Source organism: Ascaphus truei, chromosome 4, assembly GCF_040206685.1.
Source record: "Ascaphus truei isolate aAscTru1 chromosome 4, aAscTru1.hap1, whole genome shotgun sequence".
NCBI classification, from domain to species: Eukaryota; Metazoa; Chordata; class Amphibia; order Anura; family Ascaphidae; genus Ascaphus; species Ascaphus truei.
Genome location: NC_134486.1, coordinates 290,078,806 through 290,098,654, shown reverse-complemented (window position 1 = coordinate 290,098,654; position 19,849 = coordinate 290,078,806). Strand labels below are relative to the sequence as shown.

General features: G+C 40.8%; 1 protein-coding gene across 1 annotated transcript in view; it reads right to left on the bottom strand.

Moving 5' to 3' along the window:
• Positions 1 to 1,459: 1,459 nt before the first annotated feature.
• Positions 1,460 to 19,849, bottom strand: part of SLC16A10 (solute carrier family 16 member 10) — a 121,640-nt gene continuing 103,250 nt past the window's right edge. Inside the window, exons 4-6 of the mRNA XM_075597628.1 lie at positions 14,587 to 14,730; positions 12,342 to 12,570; positions 1,460 to 11,480 (exon numbers count right to left, since the gene is read on the bottom strand). Of these exons, the coding sequence (XP_075453743.1) occupies positions 11,245 to 11,480; positions 12,342 to 12,570; positions 14,587 to 14,730 (609 nt within the window). The 3' untranslated portion in view covers positions 1,460 to 11,244. The remainder of the gene's footprint in view (positions 11,481 to 12,341; positions 12,571 to 14,586; positions 14,731 to 19,849) is intronic.

The following is a 19,849-nucleotide window of genomic DNA, read 5'->3' as shown; positions in this document are numbered from 1 at the left end:
AGTTGGGAGGGGCGAGCTTAAACCCTGGGAGGATGGAGCCACTAACCTCCGAAACAGCTGAGAACAGCTGTTAGTGGCTCCTCCCTCCCAGGGTTTAAGCTCACACCTCCCCACTGTCCAAGAAAGCAGTTATTTCTTTGACATGCAGCTGGTTGGGACAGATGCAATGTGATCATTCTTCCTCTAACTATAGAGGTAAATAAGAATTTTAATCAGTTAGTGTTAGGACGTGCAATATTTGATCATGCCTTAATGTGGCTTGCAGGCTTAAAATGCTTTGGCGAAAGGGTTTAACTAAATTACCCTTTTTTTTCAAGAGATATATAGGTATTTCATTGTATATTTTTGTCATATTGGATGTAGCTTTGGGCTTCTTTGTTTTTTGTTGTATACTCCCTCAGGTAGGCAAGAGAGTCCGAGGAGCGGGAGAGCAGTATATAAGTTCATGTATTTGGGGGTTGTTCTGTCCCCTGTATGGTTTTTCTCTGTCCTTTGGCTGCTGTCACTCTTCAGTGTTAATGTTGTTACAATGTTACTCTCTTAGCTGGCTTCTTAGCCTGTTGCCCTTGCCACCCACATCTACTACTATGTGAGCTGGACTGCCCTTCTCCCCTTGCTACTTGGTGCAGTCCTTGTCCTCTTCCTGCTTGTTTAGGCAAGCACACTTCCTTTTCAAGCCACCAGCCATTGTGAGTAGTCACCTCACTGATCTCCCCTGGTAAAGTTAATGTCCCTGGTAAAGTTAATGTTATTTACCTATCCCATTTACCATTCTAGTCCCCCTTTCTTCTCCATTGTTCCCAAACCACAGTGTTTCCCCTTTTTATTTCTGTGTTGTGCCCAATAAACACTTCAGTAAATAAGAAGCTTCCCCTTGTTTGGTATATGGGATTGAGTTAAACTGCCTGCCTCTACTCCCTTGCCAGAGTGAGCCTGGGACAGAACAGGGGTATATAATTAAATGTGTTCTCTCCTAAACCGTCTCTCTCTCTCTCTCTCTCCACTTCCGCAGAAGCCATATTTCTCCCTCCTGACGGAAATTAGATTTCTGACAAGTATTACCGCAAATTAGGACAAAAAGTGCATGTAAGTGAGATGTCAAACTGTTCAATTTTTCTACACATATAATTTTTTAATAACTGCGGCTCAAACACCAGGTTTTTATTGTATCACATTTATCCTGTGTGTGAGAGATTTTGCCTGGGCAATTTCAGAGTTGAAAGAATAGGCCCCTTTACTTCCTTAATATGTTGAGCTTCACCAAGAAACTTTCTGAGGACCATTTCAGTCCGTAAGCAAGTGAAATGTACACATTGCCTTTTATTTGTCTCCCATACTGTGCACAGAATGGAATATGCTTGTTTGTTCGCCATTTATTCCTGAAAAGCAACAGCGTAAAAAAATTAACACGGATCTCCAGAACAGTAAAGTGTGTGATGGAAAGTAAAACATGGAAACATACATCAAGTGTATTTTATTTTATAATTATTATGCTTTAAAATACTTGTGGCACACACCACCTTCACTTTCCTTGTACATTCATTGCATAGAGTTAATTACACTTACAAGAGTTAGTCAAGTTAATCCCTACAAACAACAGTAGACATTTTTTTTGTCTTTGTTTTACTATGTTCCTAAAAAATCATTTTGAATAGGAGTATAAAAAGTTGGATTGAGAACTCTTTATTTTTGACATTTGCTATAAAATGAACAGATTATGACAACTGTGTATCATCTCCAATCATTTCAGTGCTGGAGTGGCCTTTGAAGCAAGCCGCTACAGGACTTTAAAACGCTGGCAGGACCGTAGCACTCAAGCAGGCAGCATATAACGGTTATAACCTACTGTATACAAGCGCAGCATAAAGAATGCAACAAGCCATGTGAATTCTGTTTTACCATTTGATCCACTTTTGAGAGACGTATTTCTGTTCTCTATGTCGGACAAGGTTTCATGTCCCATGTGGGTCATCCCCAATGAAATACCTGCATTTTGTTGTTTAAAGTCCTGTAATGTGCTCCGCAGCATGTCGAGGAGAAGTCTTTCCCCTGAGAATGGCACTACCAGATATCACAAATGAATGACAGCTACATGTAACTTGAAGAAGGTGCGTATATTTTGCTTTTTTTGGCAAAGTTATTTGGCTTGATATAATGGACCACTATACAAAAATAATACCTGCATATGTAAAATGTATATTTAAAAGGCATAAAACAAACAATTGATGATAGATTATTAGACAACCTCTGTGACCTTACAGAGAACCAAAATTAACTTAAAGAAACAACCCATTTTTTTTCTTTATGTAAATGCTGCACATCATTTTGCTTTACTCCCATCTACCAGGCCCATGTTAGTTGCACTTCAATAGCCTGCCTATAACAGCTCCTATTTACGTCAATGCTTTTTTCGTGGTATTGTGTATAAAGTATTTATATTGTATATAAAGTGTGAAGAACCTATTTCTCTTTCCAAAAACATCCGTTAAAAGCTCTTTAAAATCGAAGGGGAAAAAGCCTGATGATAATGGGTATGAAATACCATTAGTTTGTTATTGCTACAATTACATTGTCTATAAACAAAATCTTTACAAAAACGCTTTAAATGTAGAGCTGTGCAACGTATACCTTGTACATGATCCAGATAATATAGTAATAAAGCAAGTATTCTTAAGATGATATGAAGGACTATGCCTTCCAATATTAATTAGCAATATTAAATTGCCGACATACGTACCTACTCATTCATTTTTCATAAAGTCTGATTTGTCCTCATTTACTTTACAAGAATGCTTTTGCTTTTGATGTAAGAATCAGTGCAGAGACACTGCTTTCTGGTACAAAAATAATCCAGTCCACGAGTAAAATTCAGCTACTGAGAACAGTTTATGAAACCGTTCTGACAGCACAACATTTAACTCATTCACAGGAGTGTGTGCTGCAATACATTGCAAACTCAAAAGAAGGTCAGTTAATTAACACATTCATAAACAGCATGACACAAATGTCATTTAAACATTAGCACTATCACAAACCCGTTGGAACTTATCAGAGCTGGAAGTGCTGTTGAATATTTGCAGTCGTGATCGCGTAGGCAGTTATCACATGACCACCAACGCACCCCAGCTGACAGAAATGGAGGGGAATTCACTTCTATTTCCAGCGGGTTGACCTGATCATCCTCTGGGAAAGAGCAATGTTGCCTCTGGGATGCCAGGGCCCATAATGTTCCAGGTACGTCACAAAGGGACGTTACTGGTTAAAAGTAGGATGTTTCATATAAAAGCAAGTCACAAACGTTTCTCCGTTCATTAGACTGCACGCAGCTCTTCCCTTTATCTCTGTGGAGGATATGGGTGCAATGTATTTGCGTCAGATTGCACCAGGGACAATGCCCTTTAACCCGGCGGATTTGTTTGACGCAAAGAGAAAGAAAAACTGCCCCAGCTATAGTCACACATTTTGATACATCTCATTGTAATATTGCACTGATGTAAAGTGGCGGAAAGTCCAACTTATGCAATTTGCACCTGGTGTTGGAGACATGTTCCAGTTTGACACACTTGCTTCCCCTCGGTGTTTTAGAGTTACAACATAACTATACAACAGGGATGCCCAACTTTCAGAAAGGGAAAAGCCAAAACAGCGCTTTGACTGTGTGGTAGTCAGTTGCAATTCTAGCAAACATTTGCATTACTTTGCCAATGGCAGTGGGGTCACCAATAGAAAATCGCAACGTCACTCCTGATGATGGTGCAGCTTTCTATTGGCCACTGGAGCGAGGGCGACTTGGTGGCCATATTGTGTCCATCAGGCAAGTTTTCTTGCCCAATGGACAAAACGAGTTATATTTTGGGAACGGGGAAATCCCTGTAAGTTGGGGGACTGCTCAGAGGGACCCTCGATTCAGGTTAAAAAAAATAAAATCCATCATCCCAAACAATACCTAAGCAGCAAAGACTACTGCTTAAGTGAACACCACATTGTTCAAAAATAAATGTTTTACTTTGTCTTTTTCCATTAAAATCCCATTTATTGAATAGAAGTGTTACCTGTCTCACGCTACACCACTTCCATGCTGCTTAATTAAATTAATAAACAATATTTTTGTATGCACGCTAAGGGGCTCTTAACCCATTCTTCCGTTAGACTTATAGCTGTGTTGCATTGAGAGTCCTTAACTGACTTTATGGAGGTTATTCATTAAACTGCAATTAGGGTGTTATCACAGAAACTCCTATTGACATGAATGGGAGTTTTCATGTGACAGTGCCATAAATGGCACTTGCGGTTTAATGAATAAACCCCTATCACTTAAAAGAAGTTGGTGTGCCCGAGTGTAACTGGCCTGACATACATTTCTGCCATAATGGTTATCTCTGCTAATAATCAGTTAACCCCTTTGGTGCCTGAACTTGATACACATAGTGCAGCAATGTGATGCAGATTATTTTCCAACGCCTTGTGTTACAAGCCATAAATGAAAGCCACAGAGATGATCACGCCCTACAAAGGTCGTTCACATTGCAGCTCCTAAATGTCCAAGGGGAACACTGCACCTCTGGCAGTGAAAGGGTTAAAACACACTTGATTGCAAACGTTGAACCATTATGGTCCATATTTTCTAAGTGGCGCGGCCCATGCAAGTGAGTGGCGCTGTCACAGGCACTTTGTTGTTTTTTTTTCTGCTGGAAACATTTGTTTTCTACACCATGAAAACGTACTAAACGTTTCCAGCTTCCTTTTTGGACTTTTATTAAAAGTTTTTAATTCCCCCCCCCCCCCCCCCCTATATTTATGGGTGAAATAGCAAAACAGGCCTGAACTTATTCATCACACATTATTCTGGCCCTTTACTAGCCCTCGCTGAAATGCAAAGACAAGACCTTCTCTTCCATCTCTTTGACCTGAAATATTATTATTTTTGTAGTTACTACTTTTAAAGATTTTTTTTTTTGGTTTGTTTTAAATACAATTTTGTTTTAATAGAAAATCAACTTTTTTTTTTTTTTTTTTTTTTTTTTTTTTTTAATAGGTCATACTGTAGATAAGATAAAATCAGAAGTTATTTAAAACACAATCACAATGATAGAGATTCACTAAGCATTGATGCCGGGTACATCACCCTGATTCAACATTACCCTCCATTCAAGTCAATGGCAGTTACCACTGTGAATGTCTACTCTTAATTTACTGATATTTTACATGTGGTAAAAGAAGTGGAGTCCTCTGTTTTCCTCCAGATTATTTATACACTCCAGGATTCTTCAGCACATAAAATGAGTATTTAAAAAAAAAAAAAAATACCCTAATACTGCTTCAACTCAAGAAACATGTGGAGGTATCAAAGGGAAGAAACACGCACAAGACTATTGATGCAGTGAGTCTGATTGAGAACTCCTCTGCATGCTCACCCTGTATACACGAGTTCCCCCATTAAACACAATGCATCAGCATAAAAAGACGCAGTAATACAATTATCACTATAGCATACAAATTGTTGAATATAAACAGAAGCCCAGCTTCGCAGATATCACTCAACCGACATCTGTAACAGAGCATGTGCTTGTATTTCCAATTATTATGGGGTTTATTATAAAAAAATAAAATAATGGGGGCTGGAACTAGGGGCGTGGGGCGAGCTGAAGCTGGGTTTATACATCATGGTAATGTGTGCATGTTACTGATTTGGTATGTACAGCACCCACACACAATAAATAGTTCCTGAACTCCTAAATAGATGTCATTGGTTTAGTGGCCACTGCACTGTCCCCAACAACATATCCAATTGCCACTGTCTCTCTTTAGTTGCACTTCTTTTTGTTTTGTTTTGTTTTTTATGTAAAGGAAATATATATTTAAAAAAAATGTATTAACTATAGAATATAAATATATTATTACAGCAGCAGTACCATATACAGCGGGCGTTGATGTCTTGCAGTTTAAAATCACACTTTGTTTACTTAGTCACTGCTGCATGTCAGGTTTACTTATATAGCTTTACATTTTGGCCTTTATCAAAATGTGGCCGAGTAGCTGTCACAGCTGCTTCAACCCTTCTGCCACCTACACAAATATTACACATCTTTACTCACGATTGTAAGTTTGTAAAGTTCTGCATATAAGGTTGGTTCTAAATAAGAATACAATAATAATAATAATAATAATTTGATTAGATAAAGCTGGTAAATAATGTTTTATTACCTAGTTAACTAAACACCTCCATAAACTGAAAGTGGTTATATACACAGAACGGCTATAACTGCATGAAATTTTTGTGTATTGCGAATAGGAACACAGCAACTGATGACATTTGGCGCCCTTTGTCTGACCATATACATATCATGGAAACAAAATATGAAGAATCAACGTTTGGTATGTTGATTCCCTACCAGTCTTTGGGGCCGATCCTCAAAGCTCCGTCATTGACTTAATCAGACGGTAAGTTCACGTTAAGGTCTCGTTAAGTGCTAATAGGTTTCTTCAAAGCGCACGAGCACTGCGTTAGGCCTCATCCTCACTGCTTGCGGCTGCGAATGCAAGATACGGCCCTCTATGGGGCCGGCCCCAGTCACTGCCTGCGCGCCTGCAGAAAGCGCGATGTGCGACCACCTTTGCCAAAAGACAAGATTTTTGTCTTTTGGCGCGGCGGCCGAACGGTGGCCACGTCATAGCGGCGGTTCAGCCAATGAGGGCGAACCAGCCACGTGACGTCATGGCCACGCCTCCCCACCGCGAGTGATCTGAAGTCCTTCAGATCACTCGGATGGAGGGAACGAGCGCCGCCAGGCACCCCCGTCGCGCGCGCACTGGGGCCATAGCGTTAAGTTGAGGCGTAACGAGCCCTTGCATTAGTAAACGTTAGTGCAAATCATATGCAAAAGAGGCGGTCCCTCTAACAACGCTTCTCCTCAGAGCTCCTAGTTACCGCAGGGATTCAACTTTACATTAGTTAGAATATAGCTACATTTGCCATTACTCACATCCAGACCCTGAAATAGGACCATGATTTAGCTATCATCTTGTTATTCACAGGGTTCTTTTCCTCTTCTGTCTTTTCTTTTTTTTTAACTTTAATTAAACACCTATTCAGGGTCTGGGTGGAAGTAACGGCACCTTTACTGTAGGTAAGGTGAGCTTAACATCATGTTATTTGAAGCTAACCCAATGTTGTGCTAACTTAACGTGAAGTTAAGCCTATGGTAATGAATGGCTGCGGGTTTTTGCTTATATTTATCTTTGTGGATACCCGTTAGACTCAGGGAAAATGACGTCTGTTACCTATTTAGGTCACGCTACTTTCCCTGATGTGACAGAGAACTCTGTGGCTCTGGCCCTTTGACTTGCTGGTAACATTACAGTGTGATTAAAAAAACATTTTCCACTGCCATTTTATGTTGAAACATATACGTGGACAATGTATAATTGATTCATTATAATACATGAAGATGTTTCTCAGTTTGGGTTTTAAATGTTTTTTTATGGCTGAAAAACGTTATAAATAAATAAAAACTGGTACATTTATAGCCCCTAAAGAGACGCGCGCTTATCCAGTTTAGGATCTCACATTCAAAGTACAGCTACAAACCCAGCGACTCGAGCGTTTTGTTTTTTCCATGAAGGAGATTATCCCAATGCAATCCCCATGATCAAAATCAAAGCTTAAAGGAGCAATCCCTTTCCCCCTCCAAACAAAAATGACGTTGTAAACATAAGCCGATCTATTTCTTACTGTTTTACTTCTAAATCTTCATTTTGTGCTGCGTTTTAGTCTGTTTGTTGTTTCACAGTCACCATGGCAACCTCTTTTTTCCTGAATGTGTAGTGTGGATGGCATCTTGTATCTCCAGAATTCAACCCCAGCATGCCCAAGGAATGGGACTGCTGAATGCAGCAGCTAAAGCACTAATACACAGGAGACATCTATTATTTATGGTGACATTAGTCGATTGCGTCTTTAACTAGGTTTGCAAGATCCTTGGGACGCGAAACTTCTTCCTATTGGCTCAATTTGTCTCAACAAATATGTCCTCTTGTCATACAATGTCACTTTATTCCCTCCCACATTGTACTGCACTGTGACAAATGTTAGAGCCAAACAAACAGAAGCCACTGTAATAATAACAGGCCTCCAAAGTCACCTGTGACCTGTGGTACAACAAATAGCTTCTGGCATCTTTACTGCTTCCGGGTCATTACTGGGACTATTTCTAATAGCCTGATGCATTCCAAGCTAAGAGAACCAGCCATTCATTCATGTAAAATGTCTTGGAATGTACGCTTTAGTTCTCATAACCAAGAGACCAAGCCTGGTAGACTTTTTCTTGACTAAAATCTATAAAGTACCAGGAATTGCACCTTTAAAGCAGCAATCCAGCTTTCATTTAGTTTTTATTTTTATTGCAGGATTGAAGCAGGGGGTCTCCGGAGCTGAAGTGTGTTCATTTCAGCTCCGGGACCCCTTGTTTTTTGACATACTTACCTTCATAGTGGGTGTCGGTATCTCTGCAGGCAGGGCGTGATGTCACCCGTTGCGACTTCCTATTGGCACGCGTGACTAGGACCTTTAAACATGTCAGAGATATATATATATATATATGCATATATATATATATATATATGCAAATATAGCTGTATGCTCATCTGCATGTCTTAGGCAGGTCTGCAACACCGCCTTTCCCCATTATCACCCAGCATACAGCACTTCCACTGCAGCAAGGGATTCTGGGAAATGACATGCAAATGAGCAAACAGTGTCACTTTTTGCCTCAATAACCATTTTTAACATGGTTTCCTATAGGCTTAAGCTTGCTGCATGGTCACAGCTTTGAGCACAGCCAGGGTTAAGGTGCATACCCAGAAAACCACCCACAGACAGCTGTTTCGACCTTGATGGGTCTCATCAGTGTGGGGTTGATTCTACTGGGAATGCAAGAGAGGCTATGGGATAGGCTAAACCATAATACTGAGTTAAGTTATGGTGAGTAAAAAAAGTGACAAAAACCCTCCACAGGAAAGCAAATATGCAAATATAGCTGTATGCTCATCTGCATGTCTTAGGCAGGTCTGCAACCCCGCCTTTCCCCATTATCACCCAGCATACAGCACTTCCACTGCAGCAAGGGATTCTGGGAAATGACATGCAAATGAGCACACAGTGTCACTTTTTGCCTCAATAACCATTTTTATATATATACCGGGGTTCTCAAACGTTTCCATATACAGGACCACTTAATTATTAAAACGAGGTTGGGGGGGTGGGGGCGAGGAACCACCAAACATAGCTGTTTTTCAACGTATTTGTATAAAACAGTATTTTTTCCATTTTGGACCTGTATCTAAAAATCAGAATGTCAAATAGTGATAGAAAATGCACACGCTGCAGCAGAGAGAAGCCTGAAGTGAAATGTAAAAGTTTTAGGGGACCACACAAGTCTTAAGAGATTGAAAGTTGTTCAGTGACCATAGGTTGAGAACCATAATGATTAGGGAACACATTTTGCATTTTTGTTTGGTAACAGGTTTTCCAAAAGCAGATTTTTTTTCAATCACGGGTGGAACTAGTCACCGGTGGGCCCTGGGCAAACTTTTTTTTAAAAAATACCCCATCTCCACCTGGTGCCCTAGCTGTGGAGCGGATCCTTACGTGGCGACGGCAATGGAGGAACCCCACCAGGGCGGTGATTGCGGAAGTTGGGCCGAGTTGCTGTGCTTGTGCTGTCCTTGCCACCGGGTAAGGCGCCGAAGCACAGGTAGAGCCTGGAGAGTGGGTGTGGAGAGAGGGAGACCTTTAGAAATGCTTGAACGCTGTTACGGCTGCTAAAATAAGTGCCGGGACAGCATTCTGGTGCATGGTGGATGGGCCCCAAAAGGTGGTGGACCCTGGTGCAGTCGGGTGGCAGTTCCACCACTGTTCTCCACTACAACTACAGATGTAGAGGACATTATTGTACCCTCTAAAACTTTAGAAGATCATGGATGATGTCATTTGCCCCTTCCTTTCAATAGAGCAGCTCCAAAATATGACATTATGGATTTTCCCCCCAAACTACGCTTGTAGGTGAAATAACAGCCACAACATCTGTGTAATCAGAGCTTTAGAGCCATAATGTGTTTCATCAGAAAACCTCCATGGCTGGAGGCTGTGTTATCATGGCAATTTTGAAGCAAAACTAGAGTTAAGAGGGACATATTCAACTTAAGTCTCTTTGACCCAATTTTGTCCCGTATCATCATATTTGGGGAGTGCCAATAGGAGGGGTTAGAGAAAGTTAAGAGATGTACGTATTATAACAGGATATGCTGTATGTAGTTCTGCACATTTGTGCATAATGTTTTCTCCCTTTCTTCCATCTCAAAAATGTACAAGGTTTGACGAGGCATATACCTCTCTGTCTAATACCTTTTGCATCATTTGACAACACCAGGAGCAAAAAAAGTATAGTTTCCTTGATGCATTGATCTGCGCCTTTTTACACGGCCTTCCGCTGCACCCCTATGCAGGCAGCGTGGGTTCAAAAATGAGGAAGGCAGAGAGCAGATATGCAGGTAGACCACAAGAGAGTGAAGCAGAGAGGCAATATTAAAATGTTCACATGACTTCTAGAGGACGAATAAGCAACCCCACTATAAATTAGGCATTAGGGGCCCCTGTTCTTGGGTGAAAGCAAACAATACAAGAGGACGGAACAAGATGGAAGATGTGAATCAGGGAGAACATGGAAAAGCTAAACTCCACAGTTATATAACAATCTACTACTGTATGTACTGTAGATTAGGCAGAGTTAATATGCACAGAAACCTGAGCATGCACTGATAAACCAATTTGAATCAGGTAACAGAAATTTGTACAATTATTAAGACCATCACTGGTTTGCAGATGAAGAAAGTTGCTAAAGCCTGTATTGCCCTAAAGTAATCTCTTAGAGCATTCCTGAAGGTACTGTGTGTATGAAATTCCTTTTTATGGCATTCACATCCCGAAGTCTCACAGCTCTGCCCACGAGCCTCAGCTCCACACATATAAATGTGTGCTTTCCAGTGAATGTACCTCAACTGAAACCTTAGCATGGCAAGCTCACTGAGACGTTCTGATGTGGAGGAGCAAGCAACCACCTACAGCTTTGGTATTGTAGCACCAGTCAACAACATTCGATAATTGTCATTTAAAAAAATAAAAAGGAAAAGAAAGGAAGAGAAAAAAGGTAAATCTGAGTATTCTCTCTGTTTTGTAAAGTGTGCTGATTATATGACAGATACGTCTTCTTTCTTGGCATGCTCAGCTGTGCCAGACAACAATGTGCTGACGGTGTTATCCAGCATTTTCTCTTCCGTTTCTACATTCACAGCTTTTGCTTTCTTCTGCAAAGTCCTCTGATGGATCCATGGGATCAGGCATAGTATAAATCCTCCAATAATAGGGGGAATGCCCGCCAGGTAAAATGCTACATCATAGGAGCCAAGGCGGTCACGCAGGATACCTGGAGGAACAAACAATACAATCAGGAAGAATTGAAAGGAAATATGGGGCATTCGAAGATATGTTAACCTTTCACTCCACCGGAGCCTGCAATGCTACTAGAAAACACAGCAACTAATACAATGCTCTTCATACTCATAGGTTGTGTGTCTTCCATGGGCGTGAGGCAGCCAACTGTTTAGTGAGTTTACACTTTCTCAAGCCTTGTAATCAACACAAGTGACAAGATGCCAAAGCCTATAGGATATTTCCTGAAGAAAATCAACAAGTGAGAATTTCAAATGAGTTCTTTCATTTGTGTTCAAAACTGCGAGTGCAAGCTCATTATCAAACAGATACAGCTCAACCCCCTTATAACGCTGCGCTTGGGGTCCAAAGAATCACATTGCCCTATAAGCGGATCGCGTTAGAAATAATGTGCAATTGTATGCATTGTACCATAAAGTATTTAAGATACCAATAATCGTGTTCTAAAGTATTCCTAAATACGAAAATTGGGAGCCACGCTTGCATCGCATTATAAGCGGATTCGCGTTGTAACAGATCGCGTTATAACGGAGTTGAGCTGTATTTATATCACACTTGCACTCAACACATATTGGTCACTATCAGGGACCTGCCTGTGTTTTGTCTAGTTTGTATAATAGATCAAAGCCAAGAAATATCATATGTATGCAACTTCAAAGTGTATATCTCTGCGAGTGGTGCGGATGCAGAGACATACAGTTCCAGAATGCTTGGGTTACTCACAAGAAAACCCTATGAGTTCGAAGTAAAAAAAGTATTAAATCTGGTAAGATTTATGACTTTGAAGCAAGTGGGTAAATTGGAAAATGAATATAATATAAAATCACTGATTTACCTGCAATGGGTGGACCAACAGTCATGGGGATGGACATAAGCCCGAGCAAAAATCCAATGGCTTGAGAAACATTGTCTGCACCAACAAGTTCATAGGCAATAGGAGCCATGATGCATATGAAGCAGCCATCAAACAAGCCCATAAAGAGGCAAACAGCAATCAAACCCCCAAAGTTGTGACACAAAGGAATCATCATTGACATCAGGCCAATCATAAAGAAGGAGACAACCTGCAGAAAAGGCGTTTGGTCAGAATATATTATACGGTCTGTGAATATGAGTCAGAACACATTTGTTAAGATTAATTTTAGTCAGAGATTTGGCTCGTTTGTGATGAGTACACATGCATTTCAATGATGTAACACAGGGGTGGGCAACTCCAGCCCTCAAGGGCCACCAACAGGTCAGATTTTACGAATGTCCCTGCTTCAGCACAGGTGGCTCCATCAGTCTTCGACTGAGCCACTGATTGAGCCACCTGTGCTGAAGCCGGGATATCCTTAAAACCTGACCTGTTGATGGCCCTTGAGAACTGGTGTTGCCCACCCCTGCTGCAGCATAACGGGAGGGCCCTTTAAAGATAAAATAAATGGTGGGCCAAAGGCACAAAAAAAAGATATATTCACAGTTTGAAATGAACAAGGATTACAATAAAAATGTACTAAACACTTAATAAAAAGGCTGTTATAAATGAAATACATTTCGAGTGTTCCCCTATTCCATGTGCAGTGATATTAGGGATGCGCTAAGCATGAAGTGAATGGAGCTCAGATCTTCCCAGGTATGGGGAGGCAGCTTCACATCATATTGAAGAGGGAGTATGGTTTATAATGTGGATAGAGGGTGTCGGTAGTTTTGCTTACTGCTCCAAAAGAAAAAGCGGGGAGAACGCACTAGGTGGACTACAACAATAACAGTGAATAAAATAAAGTACATCACTTACAAACTAGCTAAGGCAAGCAGAGGTGAAACCGGGAGATCCAGAGGTGAAACCGGGAGATCCAGAGGTGAAACCGGGAGATCCAGAGGTGAAACCGGGAGATCCAGAGGTGAAACCGGGAGATCCAGAGGTGAAACCGGGAGATCCAGAGGTGAGATCACACGGATAGATGTAGAACAGGTCCAGCTCCACGGTGCTCCGTTGATCGCGTCCTCCTCTCTCCAACCGGCACACCTCTCCTGCCTGTGGACGCTCACGCAGCAACTCAGGCTCCTGACAAAGTACATTGTACGAAACGCGTTGAGGTCACAAGGGGCTGCTGCGTGAGCGTCCTCAGGCAGGAGAGGTGTGCCGGTTGGAGAGAGGAGGACGCGATCAACGGAGCACCGTGGATCTGGATCCGTTCTACATCCATCCGTGTGATCTCACCTCTGGATCTCCCGGTTTCACCTGTGCATGTCTTAGGCTGAGGCCATGGTGCCGCAGACTTTGCAGACGAGCGAACAGGCGGTGCGTGTTGCGTGAGAAATCAGTTAAATGGATTTATCAGCGCGACAGACAGGTCATGTGAGCGGTTCGCCCAATGAGGGTGAACCAGCTCCGTGACGTCACTAGGAACACCCCCCACGGCCCGTCTAGCATGGCCAGGGAAAGCACCCGCTTTCCCACAGCCTCCGCGCACCTCCGCATGGGAGAAGGCACCATGTCTGCAGCCTTATCTAGTTTGTAAGTGATTTACTTTATTTTATTTACTGTTATTGTTGTAGTCCACCTAGTGGGACTTTATATATATATATACATTTATATGCTCTATACTCAGTGCGCAAGCTCCGCTTTTTCTTTTAGTGTTTTGTTGGGTGAGCCCCCATTTGGGAGCTCACATTTTCTGGGAGATGAAGGAGTTCTATTTTCTATGAGGACAGCTCGAGCGCGGATTTCCTACTAAAAACGGTCACTGCTCTAACTGTAAATTATCTTGTGCCTGCCTAATGAGTCACATCAGAGATCCTTCATTAGGTGGTGCTGAAAGTGTATAGAGAAGTGCGCATACTCCACAGTAAAATGTTTTGATGCATGAGTTCTGTTTGGAGTTAAATAAACATACTAAGATTTAAAGGACACATTGGACATGCTTAAATAAGAGTTTCAAATGATTACACATGTATTAAATAGAACCAACATGTCAACATATTGGTTCTTGTAGAATTTTTTATTCTGGACTGGTTAAATTAGAAATATTGATCAATTAATAAAAAAAAAATGTACTGACGAGGTGATGGATGGAATCAAAACTAGAAGATAATACCTGTAGATAAACCTTCTTGACACCTGGAATGTAATCTGCAATTCTTCCGAAGATCAACCTTCCAACTCCTGATGTGACACCGATGCATAGCAGGAGAACCTCTTCTTGTATATCACTTCCAAGCCTCTCTTTCACATGGCTCATCTGTGAAATTGTGACGGAAAGTTTGCCCAATCAGAACTTATTTCAAAAGCACTTGACAAAAACATTACCACCAGATACTAGTTTTATACTGATGGAAAACAATACAGATGCAGCGGCCGTTATTCGAACACTTCACGCGTTGTATACCTCGGAATACCCACGTCATGGCGCGGGATTTCTTCCAACCGTACCGCCTTAAGACGCGAGTGCAGAAAATGGCATTTTAGTGTTTTGGTTTTTAAGCACCTGAAATTGACACAGTAGCACAGTACTGTACACATTACAATGGATTAATTTCATTGCATTTAATTGCACACAATCCATGAAATTCAAACAAAGCAACCGCGATACACACATGTGCCTGGGGCGATTGGCCGCGTTAATGCCGCGTGGAATACAGCAGCGCACACGAAAACGGCTCCGTGATTTGTTCAAATAACGGCCGCTGCATCTGTAGGTGTGGGAGTGGGAAGCTGCGGTTTGCGAGTCAGAAAGAAAGTTAACCAAAACTCTCCAAAAGGCACTAAACAGCATTAAGTAGCAATGAATAATGGTGCAACAATTACTCAGCTTTGTTTGCACAAATACTGTATGAGACATGAAAAGAAACAGAAGGGAGTTAATAATGCACACAAGATGGTATACACAAAGAAAAAAGTACATAGAAAACACATCACTTAAAGATTCTTAAAAAAATAGACACGCTAGCAGAGAGATCCCCAACGTTTAAGGTATAAACCCTTTCTAAAGAGGATTTATGTTGGAGTGATGCCAAAATATGCTTTAATTACTTTTAGACTGTTAAACAATGTGTTACCCCTAGTGGCCCCATCTCACTTGTGACATCATTATTGTCACACATTACGTGACGTAAGTAGGCATGACGTCAATGACATCACAGTTTAGAATCCCCATGGTAACCCATCAACAATAATACAATGGTATACAACAGTGCACCTCCTGTCATACTGTGCTGAGGAATATCTTAGTACCCCATAATTAATAATCATTAGCAATAATTAGAAGGGCAGTTGAACCTTGTGTCATTAAGAAGGTACAAGTCAGCTTCCTGGAGGCAGAACCTCAAGATGGCCACCCATTTTTAGAGCTTCTCCCTAGCCATTTCTATATCCTTTAGCATCTGTTGGTTTAAACTTTTTCAATAAGCTAAATAGCATGATATAGTATGGCTCAGAGCTGGGGCTTTTAGCGCGACCAATATTTCCAAGTTTGATCTTGTTCCCTAGAATTAATTTATTTATAAAAAATGTTTTACTAGGATGTATTGCATTGAGAGTTGCCTCTCGTTTTCAAGTATTTCCTAACAATACATGGTTATATTAAAATAAACAGAGGTTATACATACAACTAAGCTGTTTCACATTTTAATGTGGTCTGTAATTGTTACATACGCCTATAACGTATTTGCTCTTGAACTATTCATGCTATGTCTTCATATATAATGTATAACCCTGTTTACCTAATGTAACCATGTATTTGTAACCATGTATCCGTCATCATAACTCTGTGCCCAGGACATACTTGAAAACGAGAGGTAACTCTCAATGTATTACTTCCTGGTAAAACATTTTATAAATAAATAAATTCACATCCATTTCATGGACAGTTAGAGATAGGATTATGGGTGTATATAACATTTCCAGACAAGATTAAAACGCTTGTATTCAATAGACATTTGAATTTATACAGAGTTACACTATTGTGTTATTTTCTATTCCCACCGAGGATACATCACACTGTGACCAACCTCATCAAAACCACTACTGGAGAAGCCTATAGATGCACACCGTGAGCCACATGCTATGTGGGAAACGCTGTTTTTCCATCTAGAAAATTGTGAGTTTCCATTTGGCAGAATCCTAGAATTCAAAAGACATTTTGTGAAGCTGATTACACTATGTAGTTTTCGATGTGTTTTTTATGTGGTGATACCTGCGCTCCTCAAAGCTTCGAATTAACTACAAGGAAGAAACACAGGACCTTTTCTTCAGAGGGTTGAGTTGCGACCTATTACTTGTTTTTGCACTTGCACGTTCACATTATTTACACAGATATATATTTTAACACTTATTGTACACTTGTTTATGTACCATAATCACTAATTTAAGCACATTAAATCACTCTATATAGGAGCGCCTCAGTACCACTTTTTTATTACTATCAAGATTTAAATTGTGTAAGGAGACGTAAGACCATATTAATCAATGCAGAGCCTGCGTGACACGGCTGTTTCACTGTCATGGCTACTGTATGTGTGTGGTTGTTACAGTCTAATTTAAAATCTGGCTACTAACATTCTGCTACAAGATACAGATACAGAAGGAGTTAAATCTACTCTCAATATCCTATGAAATGCTAATCTTGATCATTTATATACAGAAAATGTGTAAGAGCCCTTGGAATATTACTTTACCCGAGTAAGGCCGCGCTTATTGTGCCGGCGACGGCAACAGCAACGTCGCGTCCAAACAAATGTATTGACGCCGTGGCGACTTGGTTGCGATCGCTGGAAGTCACTTCAATTTCATGTTTCCAGTGACCGCAGCCTGACGTCAGCATTGCCGGCGCGTTGCTGTCGCCGGCACTATAAGCGCGGCCTAATGGTTGGAAAGATATATTCCTAATATTTTACATTTGACCATGCCAGATCTGCTTCACTCAATCTTTTTATAGCACTTCCATGCATCTCCTTAATGATAATGTTATTCTGGCAGTCGAAGTTCATGTCAAGTTATGGATTAGTTTGAGTTAGAGTTGTACATAAAGATAGACTCGCTTTCCGACTTCCCAACTGCCGTCTTTATTTTCAAAAACGCGCAAGCAAAGCACAGTGAATATCTTCTGCAAAACAGTTATTTCAGCCTGTGTCCTGTAGGACACGGATAATTATACCACAGGTCGCACTCCCTGAAGCATGAATTAGAACTGATCGGCAGAATCTAGCACGCGGTCGCCTGATAGTCAGTAATTACCGTACAGGTGGCAAGTCTTGGTTCTAATTTAAACGTATTGCTTCTGTGTGCTTGTGATGTGATGTAATAGGACCAGGGCAACCGGTCCTTTGTCTGACATAGACTCCTTCTGCACAAGATGCCAGGACATGCAGACTACAGCGTATTACTGTTGGTCATCTTGTCATAGCAATTGTAAGTCAGATGGACTGTGGGTCATTTTGACAGCAAAGTACAGAGTGCTTCAGTATATCACTTACTTGTTTTAGCTGATCACAATGATACAAATAAATGCTTTGGAATGTATCCCAAAATAGCTATAAAGAGCATTATAACTGCCTCCAAAAATCAACCCTAATTTAGAGTAGGATGAAGGCGTTTCTAACCCCTCTAAATAGCATTCCTCGCGGCCCTTTAAAAATTATGTTTTTGATTTTGTCTTAATATATGCAGCCTTTGCTTAGCGTTGACGCAAACTAATTACCTAAGCTACCGATCGATCCGTTTTACTGTAAGCAATCGACAACGATCCTGCTTCCCCGGGTTAATGTCATGGCTGCCGTTCAGTTTCAATCAATCCTTCAGTCAGTGTAACTCAGCAGCTACAATGTATTCGTATATTACTAAGGTAACATTATCTATTGTTACAGCTTTCAGCTGAAGCCACAGTGTCCTGCTGGGAACACTTTCCTGTTTGTGATCATTTGTTGCCAAAGATCTTGCACTGCTGGGGAGGTGGCTAAAACCTGTTATAGAAATCAAAGCACGGACAGTATATTAAAACTAATTAAAAATGGCTTTAAGAGTTATTTTTTTAAAGCAGTAAGTATTATCTAATATTGATTTATTTAAAAAAAAAACACCCGTAGAATATTGAATGTTTTGCTGCTTTCAGTGATTACACTGTTTTCCTTTCACCTCAACTTTGTTCCTTGCAGATACATTTTTTTTAATAAACAAGAAAATGATTCCTAGCTGTTCTATTACATTTATGTTTTGCAATAAATAGGCTAATGCTTGTGACTGTGAAGTCCCCCTAATTATAAGGAGTGTCTCAGGACAGTGCGTAAAGGCACCGACTCTGATACATTGACTTTGAAACAGGGGGACCTGCTTCAAAACCCGGTGTCAGCTGCTTGTGACCCAGGGGAAGTCCCTTTATCTCCCTGTGCCTCAGGCACCCAACGTATATTGTATGCTCTATGGAGCAGGGATCCATTGTGCCTGCAAAATGATATGTACACAGCCAGTGCTACAGAAGAATGCATATCTATTATTATAGAAGGACTTCTTTTAAGTACCCAATTGAAAGCACAAAGCCTCTTTTGTATCAGGATTTCACATGCTCTGAAAAGACCACTTCTGAAGTGTTATCCCCTTCAGTGTCGTGGCAACGGACCCTCCAGCATTTCCGCATCGCGCGGTCACGTGATGTGGCTCCATTTTCAGCCACTGGCCCAGATATGAGGAGGAGGAGGATGGCCCATCTCTTCAGTGTAGTATGCAATGGCTACAGAAGGATGACCGCTCTAACGCTCTTCAATAGGTGCTACACCTGCGGTATGTAATTCAACCAAACTGCGAAGCGGGGGACAGAGCCCCCAAAAACACCTCTTGTTTGTGTGCACACTGAGATTATCAAATTAATCAGGACAGTTTTACACGTATTACCTAGTTATTGTGGTGTGGAAATATGACTACATATCAAAACATAGCATTTATTCAAATGATTTAAGATAAATTGTACATAAAGTGATTAAAATCTGTGGAGGTGAGATGGTGAATGGGGAGTCTAATGCCAGATTCTGTTAGGAGGCTGTATGGTGATACTGTCGCTTTGATGTTAATCTTTGAAAATGCTATTAAATGTTTTTTCTTTTTATTATTATGTATGTCTTTATTTATCTAGCACCATTAGTGTACATAGCTCTTCACAGCTGTAATATACGTGACAATCATATAAATAACAAATAATATAAATAACACATCAAGGGGAGTAGTGCCTCAGACATAAAAGTAACATTTAGGAAAAGGAGTCCCTGCTCCGAAGAGCTTACAATCTAATTTGTTGGTAGGAAGTACATACAGAGACAGTAGGAGGGTGTTCTGGTAAGCGCATCTGCAAGAGGCCAAGGTTTATGTATGAT